Source organism: Oncorhynchus kisutch, unplaced genomic scaffold, assembly GCF_002021735.2.
Source record: "Oncorhynchus kisutch isolate 150728-3 unplaced genomic scaffold, Okis_V2 scaffold3902, whole genome shotgun sequence".
Lineage (NCBI taxonomy): Eukaryota > Metazoa > Chordata > Actinopteri > Salmoniformes > Salmonidae > Oncorhynchus > Oncorhynchus kisutch.
Window position 1 is genome coordinate 53,183 of NW_022265847.1, and position 23,808 is coordinate 76,990.

A 23,808-nucleotide genomic window follows, 5' to 3' on the forward strand; every position below is an offset into this window, starting at 1 on the left:
CACTTCACAATAACAGCACTTAAAGTTGACAGGGCAGCTCTAGCAGGGCAGAAATATGACAAACTGACTTGTTGGAAAGGTAGAACCCTATGACAGTGGCACGTTGAAAGTCACTGAGCTCTTCAGTAAGGCCATTCTACTGCCAAAGTTTGTCTATGGAGATTATATGTGCTCAATTTTATACACCTGTTAGCAACAGGTGTGGCTGAAATAGCCGAATACAATCATTTGAAGGGGTGTCCACATACTTTAGTTATATAGTGTAGTCAAGAGAATGAATAGAATAGTTGTATAAAATTTGAATAGGAAAGTCATATAGAAATAGAATGAATAGAAGTCATATAGAATTAATAGAATAGTCGTATAAAATTAGAATAGGAAAGTCATATAGAAATAGAATGAATAGAAGTCATATAGAATGAATAGAATAGTCGTATAGAATTAGAATAGGAAAGTCATATAGAAATAGAATGAATAGAAGTCATATAGAATGAATAGAATAGTCGTATAGAATTAGAATAGGAAAGTCATATAGAAATAGAATGAATAGAAGTCATATAGAATGAATAGAATAGTCGTATAGAATTAGAATAGGAAAGTCATAGAAATAGAATGAATAGAAGTCATATAGAATGAATAGAATAGTCGTATAGAATTAGAATAGGAAAGTCATAGAAATAGAATGAATAGAAGTCATATAGAATTAATAGAATAGTCATAAAGAACAAAAAAGAAAAGAAAAGTCAACAGAATAGTTACATAGAAATAGAATGAATAAAAATAGTGATGGAAAAATAAGGAATAGAATATCATAGAATAATATAGCAGTAGAATGAATAGAACAGGTCATAGAATGACTAGAATAAGTGTATTTCTATGTTGGTACCTCTAGCCGTAGCAGTCTGATCCTCTCCAGTGACAGCTTGACCAGAATGAAACAGTCGTCTGGCAGAAACACCTCTTCAATGTACTCTGAAATCTGTCAGGGAAAGAGTCTGATAGGTAAATTCAATCGTTTACAAGTCAAATGGCAAACATTGATTGTCTGTTGCCATGGCAGAACGGCAGTTATTTTATTTTCAAGTACACAGTAAGTATACAGTAAACAGTGTGTTTGCAACAGCCAGTATTTCAAATCGAGTGTTATGTGTTGTGCATTGTGTGTTGTGCATTTGAAATGACAGGGTTGTTTTTGGTAACATCTCTGCTAGATTATTATATAGTCCAAATGCCATCCTAATAGTTACATTAAACTTTGAAAAGGCAGGGGAAATAAGATTATTATTTGTAACTATAAAAAGCAATCAAAGTTTCAAGACTAATCCTTGAATGGTGAATAATGAACAGACATCCTGTGAGGTGAGAGATAGTGCTCAGTATTCGAGTCAGCTAGCGGAGCTCAGTCTAAAGGCCAGCTAGCGGAGCTCAGGCTAAAGGCCAGCTAGCGGAGCTCAGGCTAAAGGCCAGCTAGCGGAGCTCAGGCTAAAGGCCAGCTAGCGGAGCTCAGGCTAAAGGCCAACTAGCGGAGCTCAGGCTAAAGGCCAACTAGCGGAGCTCAGGCTAAAGGCCAGCTAGCGGAGCTCAGGCTAAAGGCCAGCTAGCGGAGCTCAGGCTAAAGGCCAGCTAGCGGAGCTCAGGCTAAAGGCCAACTAGCGGAGCTCAGGCTAAAGGCCAACTAGCGGAGCTCAGGCTAAAGGCCAGCTAGCGGAGCTCAGGCTAAAGGACAACTAGCAGAGCTCAGGCTAAAGACCAGCTAGCGGAGCTCAGGCTGTCAGAAAGTTACACCAAAAACTACAGATGGAAATTCTCATTAGAGCTCAACATCCTCCACTTCTACACTGAAGTGACAGTTGAAACACTGATCAATGCACTTAGTCAGCTAAGTTAGACTTGTTTTCGCCTTGGTTTCTCTGCTACCGCACAGCAAGCGGTACCGGAGCGCCTAGTCTAGGTCCAAAAGGCTTCTTAACAGCTTCTACCCCCAAGCCATCAGACTCCTGAACACCTAATCAAATGACTACCCAGACTATTTGCATTGTCCCCCCCTCCCCCTCGTCTACGCTGCTGCTACTCTGTCATCATCTATGCATAGTCACTTTAATAACTCTACCTACATGTACATAATTACCCCAACTACCTAGACACCGATGTCCCCCGAACATCGACTCTGTACCGGTACCCCGTTTATACCCCTGCTATTGTTATTTACTGCTGCTCTTTAATGATTTGTTATTCTTATCTCTTACTTTTGTTTTTTGGGGGGTATTTTCTTAAAAAACTGTATTGTTGGTTAAGGGCTTGTAAGTAAGCATTTCACTAAGGACCACACCTGTTGTACTCGGTGCATGTGACTAAATACAATTTGATTTGAATGTGAGAGCCTGTCAGCATTCTATGGAACCATGGTCTGAATTATAGTGATCCATAAGCATTCTTACTTCATTCACATCTATCACTCCAGTATTAATGCTAAGTTGTAATTATTTTCACCTCTATATTTTAATTGTACCTTTATTTAACCAGGTAGGCTAGTTGAGAACACCTTTATTTAACCAGGTAGGCTAGTTGAGAACACCTTTATTTAACCAGGTAGGCTAGTTGAGAACACCTTTATTTAACCAGGTAGGCTAGTTGAGAACACCTTTATTTAACCAGGTAGGCTAGTTGAGAACACCTTTATTTAACCAGGTAGGCTAGTTGAGAACAAGTTCTCATTTACAACTGCGACCTGGTCAAGATAAAGCAAAGCAGTGTGACACGTAAAACAACACAGAGTTACACACAAACAAACGTACAGTCAATAACACAAACAAACGAGAAATAGAAAAACATCTATGTACAGTGTTGTGCAAATGTAGAAGAGTAGGGAGGTAAAGGCCATAAATAGGCCATAGAGCGTTGGACTAGTAACCGGAAGGTTGCAAGTTCAAATCCCCGAGCTGACAAGGTACAAATCTGTCGTTCTGCCCCTGAACAGGCAGTTAACCCACTGTTCCTAGGTAGGCCGTCATTGAAAATAAGAATTAGTTCTTAACTGACTTGCCTAGTTAAATAAAGGTGTTCTCAACTAGCCTACCTGGTTAAATAAAGGTGTTCTCAACTAGCCTACCTGGTTAAATAAAGGTGTTCTCAACTAGCCTACCTGGTTAAATAAAGGTGTTCTCAACTAGCCTACCTGGTTAAATAAAGGTGTTCTCAACTAGCCTACCTGGTTAAATAAAGGTGTTCTCAACTAGCCTACCTGGTTAAATAAAGGTGTTCTCAACTAGCCTACCTGGTTAAATAAAGGTGAAATTAAAAAAATAATAAAAATGTAGTAAACTGTTGAATGTTGAAAACTGTAGTGCTGAGCACGATGCCAGAATCACACGTATTCAAAACAGCACCACAGCACAGCAACCTTGCAGGAGCGGGAATCAGTCCACCGTGTGACTCGTGATGTTGTGGAGAAAAAGGGGGACATTGACAGTGGTGACACATTGTCCCTGTAGAGTAGCTATAGGACATGCTGAATAGCGAGCTACCTCTCCCAGAAGGGTCTTCTCAATCCTCCCTTTCACCAGACGGCCGAAGTCTGCGTCGTCGTCCACATCCAAGTGAGCGCTGATTATAGGTGTGCTGATGGGAACACAAAAGAAGCCCTTTAATAAAAAGGTTTGTGTCATTCTGAATAGAGTGCCATTTAAAACGGATGGGCTACTGCTCATTGTTTGGCGAGGCAATTGGCTTGAGATTCAGCCTCTTTTATCTCTGTCCTCTCTCCCTCCCCTCGCTCTTCTGCTCCCTCTCTCTGAATCTCTCTCCCTCCCTCCCTCACTCTTCTGCTCCCTCTCTCTGTATCTCTCTCCCTCCATCTCTCTCCCTCCCTCCCTCTCTCTTCTGCTCCCTCTCTCTTCTGCTCCCTCTCTCTTCTGCTCCCTCTCTCTTCTGCTCCCTCTCTCTTCTGCTCCCTCTCTCTTCTGCTCCCTCTCTCTGTATTGTTATCCCTCCCTCGCTCTTCTGCTCTCCCTCTCCCTCCCTCCCTCTGTTCCGAAGGTGTATTCCATCCTTCTCCAGGATTCTCTCCAGGGCCGTGTGATTAGGACACGGAGCAGAATAACTACCGGCTGACGTGGGAACAGTTGGGCACTGTGATTGGAAGAACCTTCTTGGCTGTCTGGTCATGTAGAAGCAGACACCAATCAGAGCTAATGGAACACGGTGCCCGGCGGTCCACTCTGAAGGACCCCGGCTGGGTCCAAACAGCACCCTATTCCCTATACAGGGCTCTGGTCAAAAGTAGTGCACTATATAAGGAATAGGATTCCATTTGGGATTCAACTGTATTCCTGTTCAGTCAGGAAGACAAGGAATTATTTGGACGAAAACTATCTGTTTTTAGGTTTTATGCTTCAGGGTGAAATTGATTGAATCTGAACTTCTCCTAGTAACTTGTAACAATGAGCAAGCCTTCATGATCCTTCTACTATAGTAGTCTGGAGAGAAAAGCGAGAGGATTAACAGAGACTTCTCCAAGTCCAGCTCTGACTCACATCTGATGTTGACTGACCATCCTAAACCAGTTCCACGGCTGATTTTCATTCTTCCTCTCTAATCAAACACTGATTTAGACTTGGGACACCAGGCGGGTACAATTAAGTATAATTTAAAACAGCAAACCAGCAGTACTCTGGACCTCCAGGCTCAGATCTGAATCCTCCGGTCCTAAAGCCATTTGAAAAGGAGCTTGATAAGGGCTTTGACCCCTGACTCACCTGATGTTCTTGGAGGCGTTGATGATCTCCTTGATGCGTGGGACCCCCAGGGTGATGTTCATGGAGGCTACCCCAGCAAAGTGGAAGGTTTTCAGGGTCATCTGGGTGCCAGGCTCCCCAATGCTCTGGGCACACAGGGCTCCTACTGCTGAGCCTGGCTCCATCTGAGCTCTGGGGGAAACAGACATGTAGGATGAATGGGTAAAGTGTTACCTACCGGGGGTTCAAACCTGGGTTGACCCGCTAAGCTAAAGGACTAAGCATTAACTTGGAGAGCTAACAAAATTTTTCCGACAGATAGGATCAATGGGCATAGTGTGTCCTTCAACACAAGTCTCCCAAGATACTCCTAGGCATTAGCTTGGGGATCGAACACAAGTCTCCCAAGATTCTCCTAGGCATTAGCTTGGGGATCAAACACAAGTCTTCCAAGTCTCAAGCAAGGTTACTTATCACTCCATTAACACAACCACCTGTGAGCAGTGACCACCACAGATACAACCATCTGTGAGCAGTGACCACCACAGATACAACCATCTGTGAGTAGTGACCACCACAGATACAACCACCTGTGAGCAGTGACCCCCACAGACACAGACACCTGTGAGCAGTGACCCCCACAGACACAGACATCTGTGTGCAGTGACCACCACAGACACAGCCATCTGTGAGCAGTGACCACCACAGACACAGCCATCTGTGAGCAGTGACCACCACAGACACAGCCATCTGTGAGCAGTGACCACCACAGACACAGCCATCTGTGTGCAGTGACCACCACAGACACAGCCATCTGTGAGCAGTGACCACCACAGACACAGCCATCTGTGAGCAGTGACCACCACAGACACAGCCATCTGTGAGCAGTGACCACCACAGACACAGCCATCTGTGTGCAGTGACCACCACAGACACAGCCATCTGTGAGCAGTGACCACCACAGACACAGTACCTCATGTACACAGACACAGTACCTCATGTACACAGACACAGTACCTCATGTACACAGACACAGTACCTCATGTACACAGACACAGTACCTCATGTACACAGACACAGTACCTCATGTACACAGACACAGTACCTCATGTACACAGACACAGTACCTCATGTACACAGACACAGTACCTCATGTACTTGTCCCTGCAGGTCTCCAGAAACTTCTCTAGCTGGCTTGGAGTGATGCGGTCCAACTGATACAGAACTCTGGGCTGAAACAGAGAGAGAGAGACAGAGAGCACAACAGAGAGAGAGAGCGAGAGAGAACGTGAGCAAGAGGATTTACACTGAGATTTACAGTTATAGGGCAGGTAGCGTTCCTCTGGCATCCGCCAAACCCAGATTAGTCCGTCAGACTGCCAGATAGTGAAGCGTGATTCATCACTCCAGAGAACGCGTTTCCACTGCTACAGAGTCCAATGGCGGTGAGCTTTACACCACTCGACAGTTGGCATTGCGCATGGTGATCTTAGGCTCGGCCCATGGACACCCATTTCATGAAGCTGCCCCATGAGATACGAATACATATAATACATTTTTTTAAAACTGTTCCACGAAAAACGTGCATATGAAAACCATAACTGGCACGCAGATCGGTGGACATTGTAAGAAGTTTGCATTACACATGAGAAATGTTGCAGACTCCTCGTGTACTGTAACCTATTACCTGCAACATCAGGAGAGTGAAGGCAGAACCTCTAAAAGCCAGGAAGAGCGGGAAGAAGATGGTTGAGGTTAAGGGTTTTTCCTTCTTGTTATCTTGATCTCTGGTTCCCTCGAGGCATTTGTATCTTATTTCATCAAACAGTGTGATTAAAGCATAGGACAAGCTTAATGCACATATAGTTGATTTTATGAAAACACATAGGGTGTGTCTATATATGGAAAAATACGTTTAAAAAAGTTGACTAATTGATTGGTCGAAAGAAGAGGATTTTTTTTGGTCGGGGACAGCCCTAATTTACACTAAGATGGGCTAATGGACAGATACAGATAAATAATTTACACAATCAAGTAAGGCTTTGGTGTTTCTCGGTCTAAATTGTCACAAAAAAAAGCTTTGACGGGGAAAAGTTGATTGATTTAATCATTTTATGTGGTAAAATTGCGGTGATCGGTTCAAATTGCGAGCCCTTATTTTGTAGTGATTCTATATTTATGTGGTAATATTGCAGTGATCGGTTCAAATTGCGAGCCCTTATTTTGTAGTGATTCTATATTTATGTGGTAATATTGCAGTGATCGGTTCAAATTGCGAGCCCTTATTTTGTAGTGATTCTATATTTATGTGGTAATATTGCAGTGATCGGTTCAAATTGCGAGCCCTTATTTTGTAGTGATTCTATATTTATGTGGTAATATTGCAGTGATCGGTTCAAATTGCGAGCCCTTACTTTGTAGTGATTCTATATTTATGTGGTAATATTGCAGTGATCGGTTCAAATTGCGAGCCCTTATTTTGTAGTGATTCTATATTTATGTGGTAATATTGCAGTGATCGGTTCAAATTGCGAGCCCTTATTTTGTAGTGATTCTATATTTATGTGGTAATATTGCAGTGATCGGTTCAAATTGCGAGCCCTTATTTTGTAGTGATTCTATATTTATGTGGTAATATTGCAGTGATCGGTTCAAATTGCGAGCCCTTATTTTGTAGTGATTCTATATCTATGTGGTAATATTGCAGTGATCGGTTCAAATTGCGAGCCCTTATTTTGTAGTGATTCTATATTTATGTGGTAATATTGCAGTGATCGGTTCAAATTGCGAGCCCTTATTTTGTAGTGATTCTATATTTATGTGGTAATATTGCAGTGATCGGTTCAAATTGCGAGCCCTTATTTTGTAGTGATTCTATATTTATGTGGTAATATTGCAGTGATCGGTTCAAATTGCGAGCCCTTATTTTGTAGTGATTCTATATTTATGTGGTAATATTGCAGTGATCGGTTCAAATTGCGAGCCCTTATTTTGTAGTGATTCTATATTTATGTGGTAATATTGCAGTGATCGGTTCAAATTGCGAGCCCTTATTTTGTAGTGATTCTATATTTATGTGGTAATATTGCAGTGATCGGTTCAAATTGCGAGCCCTTATTTTGTAGTGATTCTATATTTATGTGGTAATATTGCAGTGATCGGTTCAAATTGCGAGCCCTTATTTTGTAGTGATTCTATATTTATGTGGTAATATTGCAGTGATCGGTTCAAATTGCGAGCCCTTATTTTGTAGTGATTCTATATCTATGTGGTAATATTGCAGTGATCGGTTCAAATTGCGAGCCCTTATTTTGTAGTGATTCTATATTTATGTGGTAATATTGCAGTGATCGGTTCAAATTGCGAGCCCTTATTTTGTAGTGATTCTATATTTATGTGGTAATATTGCACTGCGCTGACTGTTTTATTATTATTATTGTTATTTTTAAACCTTTATTTAAAAAGACAGTTAAGAACTAATTCTTATTTACAATGACGGCCTAGGAACAGTGGGTTAACTGGTCTAGGAACAGTGGGTTAACTGGTCTAGGAACAGTGGGTTAACTGGTCTAGGAACAGTGGGTTAACTGCCTGTTCAGGGGCAGAACGACAAATTTGTACCTTGTCAGCTCGGGGGTTTGAACTTGCAACCTTCCGGTTACTAGTCCAACACTCTAACCACTAGGTTACCTGCCGTCCCTACACTCTAACCACTAGGTTACCTGCCGTCCCTACACTCTAACCACTAGGCTACCTGCCGTCCCTACACTCTAACCACTAGGCTACCTGCCGTCCCTACACTCTAACCACTAGGCTACCTGCCGTCCCTACACTCTAACCACTAGGCTACCCTGCCGTCCCTACACTCTAACCACTAGGCTACCCTGCCGTCCCTACACTCTAACCGCTAGGCTACCTGCCGTCCCTACACACTAACCGCTAGGCTACCTGCCGTCCCTACACTCTAACCGCTAGGCTACCTGCCGTCCCTACACACTAACCGCTAGGCTACCTGCCGTCCCTACACTCTAACCGCTAGGCTACCTGCCGTCCCTCCACTCTAACCGCTAGGCTACCTGCCGTCCCTCCACTCTAACCACTAGGCTACCTGCCGTCCCTCCACTCTAACCACTAGGCTACCTGCCGTCCCTCCACTCTAACCACTAGGCTACCCTGCCGTCCCTACACTCTAACCACTAGGCTACCTGCCACCCCTACACTCTAACCACTAGGCTACCCTGCCGTCCCTACACTCTAACCGCTAGGCTACCCTGCCGTCCGTACACTCTAACCACTAGGCTACCCTGCCGTCCCTACACTCTAACCACTAGGCTACCTGCCACCCCTACACTCTAACCACTAGGCTACCTGCCGTCCCTACACTCTAACCACTAGGCTACCTGCCGTCCCTACACTCTAACCACTAGGCTACCTGCCGTCCCTACACTCTAACCACTAGGCTACCCTGCCGTCCCTACACACTAACCGCTAGGCTACCTGCCGTCCCTCCACTTTAACCACTAGGCTACCTGCCATCCCTACACTCTAACCACTAGGCTACCCTGCCGTCCCTACACTCTAACCACTAGGCTACCTGCCGTCCCTCCACTCTAACCACTAGGCTACCTGCCGTCCCCATTTATGCAGTGATGGGAAATAGCCCAATCCTGGATGGACTGCTTGAAAAAGAGATGTCATTGTGACTGTGTTAAATGTAAAAGATGAAAAGGTCTACCTCAGTGGTGCCATTGTCGTTGATGCCGTATTTGTCCCTGGTCTTCTTGATTTTCTCAGATGTAGCCTTGATGAACTTTTTGATCTCCTTTGGTTGGGAGAGAAGGAGAGAGAGTGAGATAAAGGGAGATAGAGGGAGAGCGAGAGGGAGTGAGATAAAGGGAGAGAGAGGGAGAGAATGAGATAAAGGGAGATAAAGGGAGAGAGAGAGGGATAAAGGGAGAGAGAGTGAGATAAAGGGAGAGAGAGTGAGATAAAGGGAGAGAGAGAGAGATAAAGGGAGAGAGAGAGGGAGAGATAAAGGGAGAGGGAGAGAGAGAGGGAGAGAGAGTGAGATAAAGGGAGAGGGAGAGAGAGTGAGGGAGAGAGAGAGATAAAGGGAGAGAGAGTGAGATAAAGGGAGAGATAAAGGGAGAGAGAGTGAGATAAAGGGAGAGAGAGTGAGATAAAGGGAGAGAGAGTGAGATAAAGGGAGATAAAGGGAGAGCGAGAGGGAGTGAGATAAAGGGAGAGAGAGGGAGAGAATGAGATAAAGGGAGATAAAGGGAGAGAGAGAGGGATAAAGGGAGAGAGAGTGAGATAAAGGGAGAGAGTGAGATAAAGGGAGAGAGTGAGATAAAGGGAGAGATACAGGGAGAGAGAGTGAGATAAAGGGAGAGATACAGGGAGAGAGAGTGAGATAAAGGGAGAGATACAGGGAGAGAGAGTGAGATAAAGGGAGAGAGAGTGAGATAAAGGGAGAGAGAGAGGAGAGATAAAGGGAGAGAGAGAGATAAAGGGAGAGGGAGAGAGAGCGAGGGATAAAGGGAGAGAGAGTGAGATAAAGGGAGAGATAAAGGGAGAGAGAGTGAGAAAGGGAGAGAGAGAGAGAGAGAGGGAGAGATAAAGGGAGAGAAAGGGAGAGAGAGAGGGAGAGATAAAGGGAGAGAGAGAGGGAGATATAAAGGGAGAGAGAGAGGGAGAGATAAAGGGAGAGAGAGAGGGAGAGAGTACCATGTCAATAACAGCCATGATAAGATGTCAATAATTCACTCCTGTTGAGAGGTAACACTTTAGAAACTCAGTGGGAAAAATACAATTGATTAAATAAATAAATAAAAAGCATGTAGAAATGACGGTTGTAAACTGGTTACAATGATGGTTCTAAAGTGATGGTTGTAAAGTGGCTCGAAAATGATGGCTGTAATGGTTGTAAAGGGGTTCTAAAGTGATGGTTGTGATGGTTCTAAAGTGATGGTTGTGATGGTTCTAAAGGGATGGTTGTAAAGTGGTTCTAAAGTGGTGGTTGTAAAGGGGTTCTAAAGTGATGGCTGTAAAGGGGTTCTAAAGTGATGGTTGTAAAGTGGTTCTAAAGTGATGGTTGTGATGGTTGTAAAGGGGTTCTAAAGTGATGGTTGCAATGGTTCTAAATGGGTTCTAAAGTGATGGTTGTGATGGTTGTAAAGTGGTTCTAAAGTGATGGTTGTAAAGGGGTTCCAAAGTGATGGTTGTGATGGTTGTAAAGGGGTTCTAAAGTGATGGTTGTAAAGGGGTTCCAAAGTGATGGTTGTGATGGTTGTAAAGGGATTCCAAAGTGATGGTTGTGATGGTTGTAAAGGGTTTCTAAAGTGATGGTTGTGATGGTTGTAAAGGGGTTCTAAAGTGATGGTTGTGATGGTTCTAAAGGGGTTCTAAAGTGATGGTTGTGATGGTTGTAAAGTGGTTCTAAAGTGATGGTTGTGATGGTTCTAAAGGGGTTCTAAAGTGATGGTTGTGATGGTTGTAAAGTGGTTGTAAAGTTATGGTTGTAAAGGGGTTCCAAAGTGATGGTTGTGAAGGTTGTAAAGGGGTTCTAAATTGATGGTTGTAAAGGGGTTCTAAAGTGATGGTTGTAAAGTGGTTCTAAAGTGATGGTTGTAAAGGGGTTCTAAAGTGATGGTTGTAAAGGGGTTCTAAAGTGATGGTTGTAAAGGGGTTCTAAAGTGATGGTTGTAAAGGGGTTCTAAAGTGATGGTTGTAAAGGGGTTCTAAAGTGATGGTTGTGATGGTTGTAAAGTGGTTCTAAAGTGATGGTTGTAAAGTGGTTCTAAAGCGATGGTTGTAAAGTGATGCCTCTTCAACCACTTTTGCCCCAGGGTTACTTAGTACATAATGTAGTGTACAGACCCTGGTAAATCAACAGAACCGTTAGGAGATCATGCTTCCACACAACACACCAGCAGAGCTGCACAGTGTAAAACTGGTCTCTCAACACAGCACTACGCACTAGGTCAGGCTGTGCAGGACAGACAGTAACATCACAGAACAGGAAACACTCATTCCATTTCATCTTACAATCCATCAAACCTGCCAAAAACATTCTGTTGATCAAAACCCTATAACGATGCAACTCTTACACGATTAGTAAAATAACATTCAAATCAACTGTGGATGCATTCTACATTAAAATCTATTTAAAAATATGTACAACGTTTAATTTATTTGATCATATCAAACCCCTACTACAATTCAACACTTGCCTGATTAGTACTTTAATCCAAACATGGGTAGACACATTGAAAAAGCCAAACTTTAGAATTGACCAACTGACCGAATGCTGTATTTGAAACGGTGCTGTTGTCACATGGTTAGTCTCACACCATTACCTAGACATGTTAAGACACCGTACCTCCATATACTTCTCTGAGCCCGTGTCTGTCAAGGCCTTGACGAGGGGGACAAAATAAGACAGAAACCACAGAGTAAACTGGATCAACATTACCACACGTTCCTTAAATCAACTCAGTGTGCGCGCACGGGCGCCCCCACATTATTCATCATTAAAATATGGTAATGACTAGAAACAAAAATGAAATAAACTAACAAATGGAAGAAAAAAAAGGTGATTATGCTGCTATCTTGAAATCAGTTAATTAGCTGATAACGGAGAGGCCTATTCATTTGAAACCAGAAGTTGTCGTAGAAGTCCTTGACCCCCTGTGCTGATCTGACTTTCAACATTCCAATTAAAAGTTTATATACAAAAAAAGGGGGAACGTTCCAACAATAACGATGACAATCCTTCAGGCTTCCGTCCCCATCAACCAGTATCAGAACTTCCAGACCCTGAGTGTGTATGACGGAACGTTGTTAAAATGGGACGTAACCCCATCTGCCTAGGGAGACTAAATCACCAATATATGTAATATACCTTCAAATAACCCTCTGGATTACAGAGCATGTACTGATGAAGAAGCAGGAACAATACACACAAACCCTGTTAGAACAACATACATTATAAATGGTTTTAATGTTTAGAGAAGCTTTTAATGTTTAGAGAAGCTTATTTTATGTGAAAGATGCATTATGAGTCACAGTACTCATGGTACACGTCTTTATTAGGAGGAATCCTAGAGCACGGAGGTCTCATGGTACAGGTCATTAAAGGAGGAATCCTAGAGCACGGAGGTCTCCTGGTACACGTCTTTATTAGGAGGAATCCTAGAGCACGGAGGTCTCATGGTACACTCTTTATTAGGAGGAATCCTAGAGCACGGAGGTCTCATGCTACAGGTCATTAAAGGAGGAATCCTAGAGCACGGAGGTCTCATGGTACAGGTCATTAAAGGAGGAATCCTAGAGCACGGAGGTCTCATGGTACACGTCTTTATTAGGAGGAATCCTAGAGCACGGAGGTCTCATGCTACAGGTCATTAAAGGAGGAATCCTAGAGCACGGAGGTCTCCTGGTACACGTCTTTATTAGGAGGAATCCTAGAGCACGGAGGTCTCCTGGTACACGTCTTTATTAGGAGGAATCCTAGAGCACGGAGGTCTCATGCTACAGGTCATTAAAGGAGGAATCCTAGAGCACGGAGGTCTCATGGGACACGTCTTTATTAGGAGGAATCCTAGAGCACGGAGGTCTCATGGTACAGGTCATTAAAGGAGGAATCCTAGAGCACGGAGGTCTCATGGTACAGGTCATTAAAGGAGGAATCCTAGAGCACGGAGGTCTCATGGTACAGGTCATTAAAGGAGGAATCCTAGAGCACGGAGGTCTCATGGGACACGTCTTTATTAGGAGGAATCCTAGAGCACGGAGGTCTCATGGGACACGTCATTAAAGGAGGAATCCTAGAGCACGGAGGTCTCATGGTACAGGTCATTAAAGGAGGAATCCTAGAGCACGGAGGTCTCATGGTACAGGTCATTAAAGGAGGAATCCTAGAGCACGGAGGTCTCATGGGACACGTCTTTATTAGGAGGAATCCTAGAGCACGGAGGTCTCATGGGACACGTCATTAAAGGAGGAATCCTAGAGCACGGAGGTCTCATGGTACAGGTCATTAAAGGAGGAATCCTAGAGCACGGAGGTCTCATGGGACACGTCTTTATTAGGAGGAATCCTAGAGCACGGAGGTCTCATAGTACACGTCATTAACACTAGAACTGCCTGGCCTTTCAGCCTATCAGTACCCACTAGAGAACGTTGCTGGGCATCCCCTTTAGCATATGCCTCAGATGCATATCAACCCGCAAGGAGCACAAACAAGCTTGATAAATAGTGCATAAACTATTGTAAAGGATTAAATTGCATAAAGAAATACCTGTGGAAATAAAAAATAAAAAAAAATGACTAGTTGTTTAGATGGATCGTCAAGGATATGCTGTTTTGGATAATTCTATTAAGTCCTACGAAAAAAAAAGCATAGGCATATAGTCTATTTTCATTCCCTTTACAATAAAACACTACAGTGTTTCCATTTGATCAACTTGATTTGTAAATTAAATTAGTAATAAGAGTTAAAGTCATTAATAAAGTCCAGTTATAGCTTCTACTGACAAAGTAGAAATGAAAAATATGATAATAATAATATAACCTGCCAGGTGAAATGATTTGCTGTATTCCTAAACATGAACTAGACTACATTGTAAAGGATTCAATTGCATTCAGTATAGTATCAGACACTGTATAGTGTATAGTATCAGACACTGTATTGGGCCCTTATACCGGTGCCTTTACGCATGAATCAATACAGTTCTCTCTTTATGCTTCAGGTTCCACGGCCAGCACACAGCACCAGTTTTCATGGGCCTTGTTTCGTGTGCAGCAGCCAGAGCGAGAGAGCGAGAGCTTGGCGAGGGAGAGAGAGAGAGAGAGGAGAGAGAGGAGAGAGAGAGCTTGGCGAGGGAGAGGGAGAGAGAGAGGAGAGAGAGAGAGGAGAGAGAGAGAGAGAGAGGGAGAGAGAGCTTGGAGAGAGAGAGAGCTTGGAGAGAGAGAGAGCTTGGAGAGAGAGAGAGCTTGGAGAGAGAGACCCTAACCCTAACCGACAACCTTTATGGTTGTGAGGTCTGGGGTCCGCTCACCAACCAAGACTTCACAAAATGGGACAAACACCAAATTGAGACTCTGCACGCAGAATTCTGCTAATAATCCTCCGTGTACAACGTAGAACACCAAATAATGCATGCAGAGCAGAATTAGGCCGATACCCACTAATTATCAAAATCCAGAAAAGAGCTGTTAAATTCTACAACCACCTAAAAGGAAGCGATTCACAAACCTTCCATAACAAAGCCATCACCTACAGAGAGATGAACCTGGAGAAGAGTCCCCTAAGCAAGCTGGTCCTGGGGCTCTGTTCACAAACACAAACACACACTACAGAGCCCCAGGACAGCAGCACAATTAGACCCAACCAAATCATGAGAAAACAAAAAGATAACTACTTAACACATTGGAAAGAATTAACAAAAAAACAGAGCAAACTAGAATGCTATTTGGCCCTACACAGAGAGTACACAGCGGCAGAATACCTGACCACTGTGACTGACCCAAAATTAAGGAAAGCCTTGACTATGTACAGACTCAGTGAGCATAGCCTTGCTATTGAGAAAGGCCGCCGTAGGCAGACATGGCTCTCAAGAGAAGACAGGCTATGTGCTCACGGCCCACAAAATGAGGTGGAAACTGAGCTGCACTTCCTAACCTCCTGCCCAATGTATGACCATATTAGAGAGACATATTTCCCTCAGATTACACAGATCCACAAAGAATTCGAAAACAAATCCAATTTTGAAAAACCCCCATATCTACTGGGTGAAATTCCACAGTGTGCCATCACAGCAGCAAGATTTGTGACCTGTTGCCACGAGAAAAGGGCAACCAGTGAAGAACAAACACCATTGTAAATACAACCCATATTTATGCTTATTTATTTTATCTTGTGTCCTTTAGCCATTTGTACATTGTTAGAACACTGTATATATATATATAATATGACATTTGTAATGTCTTTACTGTTTTGAAACTTCTGTATGTGTAATGTTTACTGTTAATTTTTGTTGTTTTTCACTTTATATATTCACTTTGTATGTTGTCTACCTCACTTGCTTTGGCAATGTTAACACATGTTTCCCATGCCAATAAAGCCCTTGAATTGAATTGAATTGAGAGGAGAGAGAGCTTGGAGAGAGCTTGGAGAGAGAGAGAGAGAGCTTGGAGAGAGAGAGAGAGAGGAGAGAGAGGAGAGAGAGGAGAGAGAGAGCTTGGAGAGAGAGAGAGAGCTTGGAGAGAGCTTGGAGAGAGAGAGAGAGCTTGGAGAGAGCTTGGAGAGAGAGAGAGAGAGAGAGAGAGAGAGAGAGAGAGAGAGCTTGGAGAGAGCTTGGAGAGAGAGAGAGAGGAGAGAGAGCTTGGAGAGAGCTTGGAGAGAGAGAGAGAGAGAGGAGAGAGAGCTTGGAGAGAGAGAGAGAGGAGAGAGAGAGCTTGGAGAGAGAGAGCTTGGAGAGAGGAGAGAGAGGAGAGAGAGAGCTTGGAGAGAGAGAGCTTGGAGAGAGAGGAGAGAGAGAGCTTGGAGAGAGAGAGAGGAGAGAGAGCTTGGAGAGAGAGAGAGCTTGGAGAGAGAGAGCTTGGAGAGAGAGAGCTTAGAGGAGAGAGAAAGAGAGCTTGGAGAGAGAGAGCTTGGAGAGAGAGAGAGCTTGGAGAGAGAGAGAGAGGAGAGAGAGAGAGCTTGGAGAGAGAGAGAGAGAGGAGAGAGAGAGAGAGAGCTTGGAGAGAGAGAGAGAGAGGAGAGAGAGAGAGAGAGGAGAGAGAGCGAGAGAGCTTGGAGAGAGAGAGAGAGAGAGAGGAGAGAGAGCTTGGAGAGAGCTTGGAGAGAGAGAGCTTGGGAGAGAGAGAGAGAGAGGAGAGAGAGGAGAGAGAGAGCTTGGAGAGAGAGGAGAGAGAGAGCTTGAGAGGAGAGAGAGGAGAGAGAGAGAGAGCTTTGGAGAGAGAAGAGAGAGGAGAGAGAGGAGAGAGAGAGCTTGGAGAGAGAGAGAGAGAGAGAGGAGAGAGAGAGAGCTTGGAGAGAGAGAGCTTGGAGAGAGAGAGCTTGGAGAGGAGCTTGGAGAGAGAGAGAGAGAGAGCTTGGAGAGAGAGAGCTTGGAGAGAGAGAGAGAGAGAGGAGAGAGAGAGAGGAGAGAGAGAGCTTGGAGAGAGAGAGAGAGCTTGGAGAGAGCTTGGAGAGAGAGAGAGAGCTTGGAGAGAGCTTGGAGAGAGAGAGAGAGAGAGAGAGAGAGAGAGAGAGAGAGAGAGAGAGAGAGAGAGAGAGAGCTTGGAGAGAGCTTGGAGAGAGAGAGAGAGAGGAGAGAGAGCTTGGAGAGAGCTTGGAGAGAGAGAGAGAGAGAGGAGAGAGAGCTTGGAGAGAGAGAGAGAGGAGAGAGAGAGCTTGGAGAGAGAGAGCTTGGAGAGAGAGAGAGAGGAGAGAGAGAGCTTGGAGAGAGAGAGCTTGGAGAGAGAGGAGAGAGAGAGCTTGGAGAGAGAGAGAGGAGAGAGAGCTTGGAGAGAGAGAGAGCTTGGAGAGAGAGAGCTTGGAGAGAGAGAGCTTAGAGAGAGAGAAAGAGAGCTTGGAGAGAGAGAGCTTGGAGAGAGAGAGAGCTTGGAGAGAGAGAGAGAGGAGAGAGAGAGAGCTTGGAGAGAGAGAGAGAGAGGAGAGAGAGAGAGAGAGCTTGGAGAGAGAGAGAGAGAGGAGAGAGAGAGAGAGAGGAGAGAGAGCGAGAGAGCTTGGAGAGAGAGAGAGAGAGAGAGAGAGAGGAGAGAGAGCTTGGAGAGAGCTTGGAGAGAGAGAGCTTGGAGAGAGAGAGAGAGAGGAGAGAGAGGAGAGAGAGAGCTTGGAGAGAGAGGAGAGAGAGAGCTTGGAGAGAGAGAGAGAGGAGAGAGAGAGAGAGAGCTTGGAGAGAGAGAGAGAGGAGAGAGAGGAGAGAGAGAGCTTGGAGAGAGAGAGAGAGAGAGAGAGAGAGCTTGGAGAGAGAGAGAGCTTGGAGAGAGAGAGAGCTGGGAGAGAGCTTGGAGAGAGAGAGAGAGGAGAGAGAGAGAGCTTGGAGAGAGAGAGGAGAGAGAGAGCTTGGAGAGAGAGAGAGCTTGGAGAGAGAGAGAGCTTGGAGAGAGAGAGAGAGGAGAGAGAGCTTGGAGAGAGAGAGAGAGAGAGGAGAGAGAGCTTGGAGAGAGAGACAGAGAGCTTGGAGAGAGAGAGAGAGAGAGAGGAGAGAGAGAGCTTGGAGAGAGAGACAGAGAGCTTGGAGAGAGAGAGAGGAGAGAGAGAGCTTGGAGAGAGAGAGAGAGAGAGAGAGGAGAGAGAGAGCTTGGAGAGAGAGAGAGAGAGAGGAGAGAGAGAGCTTGGAGAGAGAGAGAGAGAGAGAGAGAGGGAGAGCGTCTGTAGCTTCTTTCTTGGCGTTCATGTGGTTCTCACGTAGCTCACATGCCAGATCAATGATGACATCTCTCCTGCTGACTGGCTTGTCCAAAACGGACGCGTTGACAGCAGCCACGTCGGGCACGTTGTAGAACACCGTGTTCGGAAGATGGAAAGGCCGTCTGTACACGGTAGAGATGTATAACCTTTGTGTGATTGTAGTCTGTCGTCGTCTCCGGGTTTCTTCTTGTGGTCATTGCCGACGGCAACAGTGGGACGCATGGTGTTGAGGATGACACACTTTCATTGACATCCACACACCACTTTACCACTCTTCATCACTGATGTGGAGTACAGCTCAGCTGGTCTGTTGTTTGTTCACTGTTCTGAACAGGCTAGTCTTCCTCGTAATCAAATTGTCAAATTGGTCACAATTTCTGCCTTTGCAAGACTCCATGAGTCTCAAACCCACAGTCTCAGACAGTCACTCACCTGCAGGCCTGGTTTCATCTTTACCCTGATATGGAAAGACATTGAGAAAGTACTTGGTTTGGACATCGGCAGGCTAACCAGAACTGAAGTCACATGCACCATTATCAGCTTGTATCGCTCATTCTTCCATTGACCACAGAATAGCATAGTGTAATTTGAAGTTTATTATGTTAGTAGTTTTTGCCTAGTAACCAGAGCAGTGCTGCCTCGCTATTGGTCACGTGCTGAATGCAGGGACAGCACGGATATTCTTGGAACAAGTGACATTTGGAAATAGAGCTGCAAAACTCTAGAATTCTGAGAATTCTATTTGACAAAGGGAAGCGTCATGGAAACGGCAGAATACACTCCTTCTGATTCTATATAGAAATCAACATGTTTTACCTACATGTGACTGAAGGATGAAATCTATAACTTGATAAATCTATAACTGATAAATCTATGATATTTGAACGGTGGTTGAAGATATGCTGTTGGCTGTGGCTGTTGATAGACCATAATATAGGTCTGTGTCCTAAATGTCACCCCAGTCCCTATATAGAGCCCAATGGGCCCAGGTTAACACTAGTCCCTATATAGAGCCCAATGGGCCCAGGTTAACACTAGTCCCTATATAGAGCCCAATGGGCCGAGGTTGACACTAGTCCCTATGTAGAGCCAAATGGGCCCAGGTTAACACTAGTCCCTATATAGAGCCAAATGGGCCCAGGGTAACACTAGTCCCCTAGTCCCTATATAGAGCCCAATGGGCCCAGGTTGACACTAGTCCCTATATAGAGCCAAATGGGCCCAGGTCAACACTAGTCCCCTAGTCCCTATATAGAGCCCAATGGGCCCAGGTTAACACTAGTACCTATATAGAGCCCAATGGGCCCAGGTTAACACTAGTTCCTATATAGAGCCCAATGGGCCCAGGTTAACATTAGTTCCTATATAGAGCCCAATGGGCCCAGGTTAACACTAGTCCCCTGGTCCCTATATAGAGCCCAATGGGCCCAGGTTAACACTAGTCCCTATATAGAGCCCAATGGGCCCAGGTTAACACTAGTCCCTATATAGAGCCCAATGGGCCCAGGTTAACACTAGTACCTATATAGTACCGTGCTTCTACACCTGCATTGCTTGCTGTTTGGGGTTTTAGGCTGGGATTCTGTACAGCACTTTGAGATATCAACTGATGTACGAAGGGCTATATAAATAAATTTGATTTGATATAGAGCCCAATGGGCCCAGGTTAACACTAGTCCCTATATAGAGCCCAATGGGCCCAGGTTAACACTAGTCCCTATATAGAGCCCAATGGGCCCAGGTTAACACTAGTCCCTATATAGATCCCAATGGGCCCAGGTCAAAAGTAGTGCAGCCAATAGGGAATAGGGTGCCATTTGAGGATGTTACCCAGGTCTAAGTCTCGGTCTATACGCCGGGGTGTAACTGCTGGTAACATTGGTTTGAGTGAAGAAATCTGTCAAACTTGACATTTTAACTGACATTTAATAGGCTATAGCATTACTGTTGATGACTGATATAGGTCTATAGGCTGGGACATTACTGTTGATGACTGATATAGGTCTATAGGCTGGGACATTACTGATCTCTGATATAGGTCTATAGGCTGGGACATTACTGATCTCTGATATAGGTCTATAGGCTGGGACATTACTGTTGATGACTGATATAGGTCTATAGGCTGGGACATTACTGATCTCTGATATAGGTCTATAGGCTGGGACATTACTGATCTCTGATATAGGTCTATAGGCTGGGACATTACTGTTGATGACTGATATAGGTCTATAGGCTGGGTCATTACTGATGACTGATATAGGTCTATAGGCTGGGTCATTACTGATGACTGATATAGGTCTATAGGCTGGGACATTACTGTTGATGACTGATATAGGTCTATAGGCTGGGACATTACTGTTGATGACTGATATAGGTCTATAGGCTGGGACATTACTGATGACTGATATAGGTCTATAGGCTATAGCATTACTGTTGATGACTGATATAGGTCTATAGGCTGGGACATTACTGTTGATGACTGATATAGGTCTATAGGCTGGGACATTACTGATGACTGATATAGGTCTATAGGCTATAGCATTACTGTTGATGACTGATATAGGTCTATAGGCTGGGTCATTACTGTTGATGACTGATATAGGTCTATAGGCTGGGACATTACTGTTGATGACTGATATAGGTCTATAGGCTATAGCATTACTGTTGATGACTGATATAGGTCTATAGGCTGGGACATTACTGTTGATGACTGATATAGGTCTATAGGCTGGGACATTACTGTTGATGACTGATATAGGTCTATAGGCTGGGACATTACTGTTGATGACTGATATAGGTCTATAGGCTATAGCATTACTGTTGATGACTGATATAGGTCTATAGGCTGGGACATTACTGATCTCTGATATAGGTCTATAAGCTGGGTCATTACTGATGACTGATATAGGTCTATAGGCTATAGCATTACTGTTGATGACTGATATAGGTCTATAGGCTGGGACATTACTGATCTCTGATATAGGTCTATAGGCTGGGACATTACTGTTGATGACTGATATAGGTCTATAGGCTGGGTCATTACTGATGACTGATATAGGTCTATAGGCTGGGTCATTACTGATGACTGATATAGGTCTATAGGCTGGGACATTACTGTTGATGACTGATATAGGTCTATAGGCTGGGACATTACTGTTGATGACTGATATAGGTCTATAGGCTGGGACATTACTGACGACTGATATAGGTCTATAGGCTATAGCATTACTGTTGATGACTGATATAGGTCTATAGGCTGGGACATTACTGTTGATGACTGATATAGGTCTATAGGCTGGGACATTACTGATGACTGATATAGGTCTATAGGCTATAGCATTACTGTTGATGACTGATATAGGTCTATAGGCTGGGTCATTACTGTTGATGACTGATATAGGTCTATAGGCTGGGACATTACTGTTGATGACTGATATAGGTCTATAGGCTGGGTCATTACTGTTGATGACTGATATAGGTCTATAGGCTGGGACATTACTGATGACTGATATAGGTCTATAGGCTATAGCATTACTGTTGATGACTGATATAGGTCTATAGGCTGGGTCATTACTGTTGATGACTGATATAGGTCTATAGGCTGGGACATTACTGTTGATGACTGATATAGGTCTATAGGCTGGGTCATTACTGTTGATGACTGATATAGGTCTATAGGCTGGGACATTACTGTTGATGACTGATATAGGTCTATAGGCTATAGCATTACTGTTGATGACTGATATAGGTCTATAGGCTGGGACATTACTGTTGATGACTGATATAGGTCTATAGGCTGGGACATTACTGTTGATGACTGATATAGGTCTATAGGCTATAGCATTACTGTTGATGACTGATATAGGTCTATAGGCTGGGACATTACTGATCTCTGATATAGGTCTATAGGCTGGGTCATTACTGATGACTGATATAGGTCTATAGGCTATAGCATTACTGTTGATGACTGATATAGGTCTATAGGCTATAGCATTACTGTTGATGACTGATATAGGTCTATAGGCTATAGCATTACTGTTGATGACTGATATAGGTCTATAGGCCGGGACATTACTGTTGATGACTGATATAGGTCTATAGGCCGGGACATTACTGTTGATGACTGATATAGGTCTATAGGCTGGGACATTACTGATGACTGATATAGGTCTATAGGCTGGGACATTACTGATGACTGATATAGGTCTATAGGCTATAGCATTACTGTTGATGACTGATATAGGTCTATAGGCTGGGACATTACTGATGACTGATATAGGTCTATAGGCTGGGACATTACTGTTGATGACTGATATAGGTCTATAGGCTATAGCATTACTGTTGATGACTGATATAGGTCTATAGGCTGGGTCATTACTGATGACTGATATAGGTCTATAGGCTGGGACATTTCTGATGATTGATATAGGTCTATAGGCTGGGACATTACTGTTGATGACTGATATAGGTCTATAGGCTGGGACATTACTGATGACTGATATAGGTCTATAGGCTGGGACATTACTGATGACTGATATAGGTCTATACGCTGTAACATAACTCTTGATAATAGATCTAAAATCAATAATATAGCCTGGTCCCAAACGGCTCCTTATTCCATATGGTTAAAGTGCACTATGTAGGGAATAGGGTGCCATTTTGAATGCAAGACAGAAGCAGTCAAGTGGATAAGTGATAGTTATTTACCTCGAGGAAGCTGTCTCGGCAGCACTTGAAGTCACTCCTCTTCATGATGGACTCTGCTGTCAGGACCAACTCATTCTTACTAAGGGCTGGCTGCTCTGAACACGTATGGACAGACTGGGGGATGGAAGGATGGAGAAGGGAGAGAGGTATGGAGGGATGAGGGATAGAGGTATAGAGGGATGAGGGATAGAGGGATGAGGGATAGAGGTGTGGAGGGATAGAGGAATGGAGGTGTGGAGGGATAGAGGAATGGAGGTGTGGAGGGATAGAGGAATGGAGGTGTGGAGGGATAGAGGAATGGAGGTGTGGAGGGATAGAGGAATGGAGGTGTGGAGGGATAGAGGAATGGAGGGAAGGATAGAGAAGAGGAGTGATGGCGGGATAGAGGGAGGAGGGATAGAGGGATGAAGGGAGGAGTGATGGAGGGATAGAGGGAGGAGGGATAGAGGGAGGAGGGATAGAGGAGTGATGGAGGGATAGAGGGAGGAGGGATAGAGGAGTGATGGAGGTATGGAGGAAAGAGGAGTGATGGAGGGATAGAGGGATGAAGGGAGGAGTGATGAGGGAAGAGGAGTGATGGAGGGATAGAGGGAGGAGGGATAGAGGGAGGAGGGATGGAGGGAAGAGGAGTGATGGAGGGATAGAGGGAGGAGGGATAGAGGGATGAAGGGAGGAGTGATGGAGGGAAGAGGAGTGATGGAGGGATAGAGGAGGGATGGAGGTATGGAGGGAAGAGGAGTGATGGAGGGATAGAGGGAGGAGGGATAGAGGGAGGAGTGATGGAGGGATAGAGGGAGGAGGGATGGAGGGATAGAGGGAGGAGGGATGGAGGGATAGAGGGAATAGGGATAGAGGGATGGAGGGAAGAGGAGTGATGGAGGGATAGAGGGATGGAGGTATGGAGGGAAGAGGAGTGATGGAGGGAAGAGGAGTGATGGAGGGATA

At 44.4% G+C, this 23,808-nt stretch overlaps 1 protein-coding gene across 3 annotated transcripts in view; it reads right to left on the reverse strand.

Moving 5' to 3' along the window:
• Positions 1-23,808, reverse strand: part of LOC109876755 (DNA-directed RNA polymerase III subunit RPC1) — an 83,203-nt gene that overhangs the window by 14,283 nt on the left and 45,112 nt on the right. For 2 of the 3 annotated variants that reach the window (XR_004209113.1, XM_031821167.1), the window contains exons 21-27: positions 22,864-22,977; positions 12,115-12,150; positions 9,469-9,555; positions 5,883-5,965; positions 4,755-4,925; positions 3,525-3,618; positions 887-979 (exon numbers count right to left, since the gene is read on the reverse strand). Coding sequence is in view for 2 of the 3 variants with exons in the window: in XM_031821167.1 (XP_031677027.1) it covers positions 887-979; positions 3,525-3,618; positions 4,755-4,925; positions 5,883-5,965; positions 9,469-9,555; positions 12,115-12,150; positions 22,864-22,977 (678 nt within the window). In the remaining variant the exon portion in view is untranslated. The remainder of the gene's footprint in view (positions 1-886; positions 980-3,524; positions 3,619-4,754; positions 4,926-5,882; positions 5,966-9,468; positions 9,556-12,114; positions 12,151-22,863; positions 22,978-23,808) is intronic. The other variant, XM_031821168.1, reaches the window with a different exon arrangement.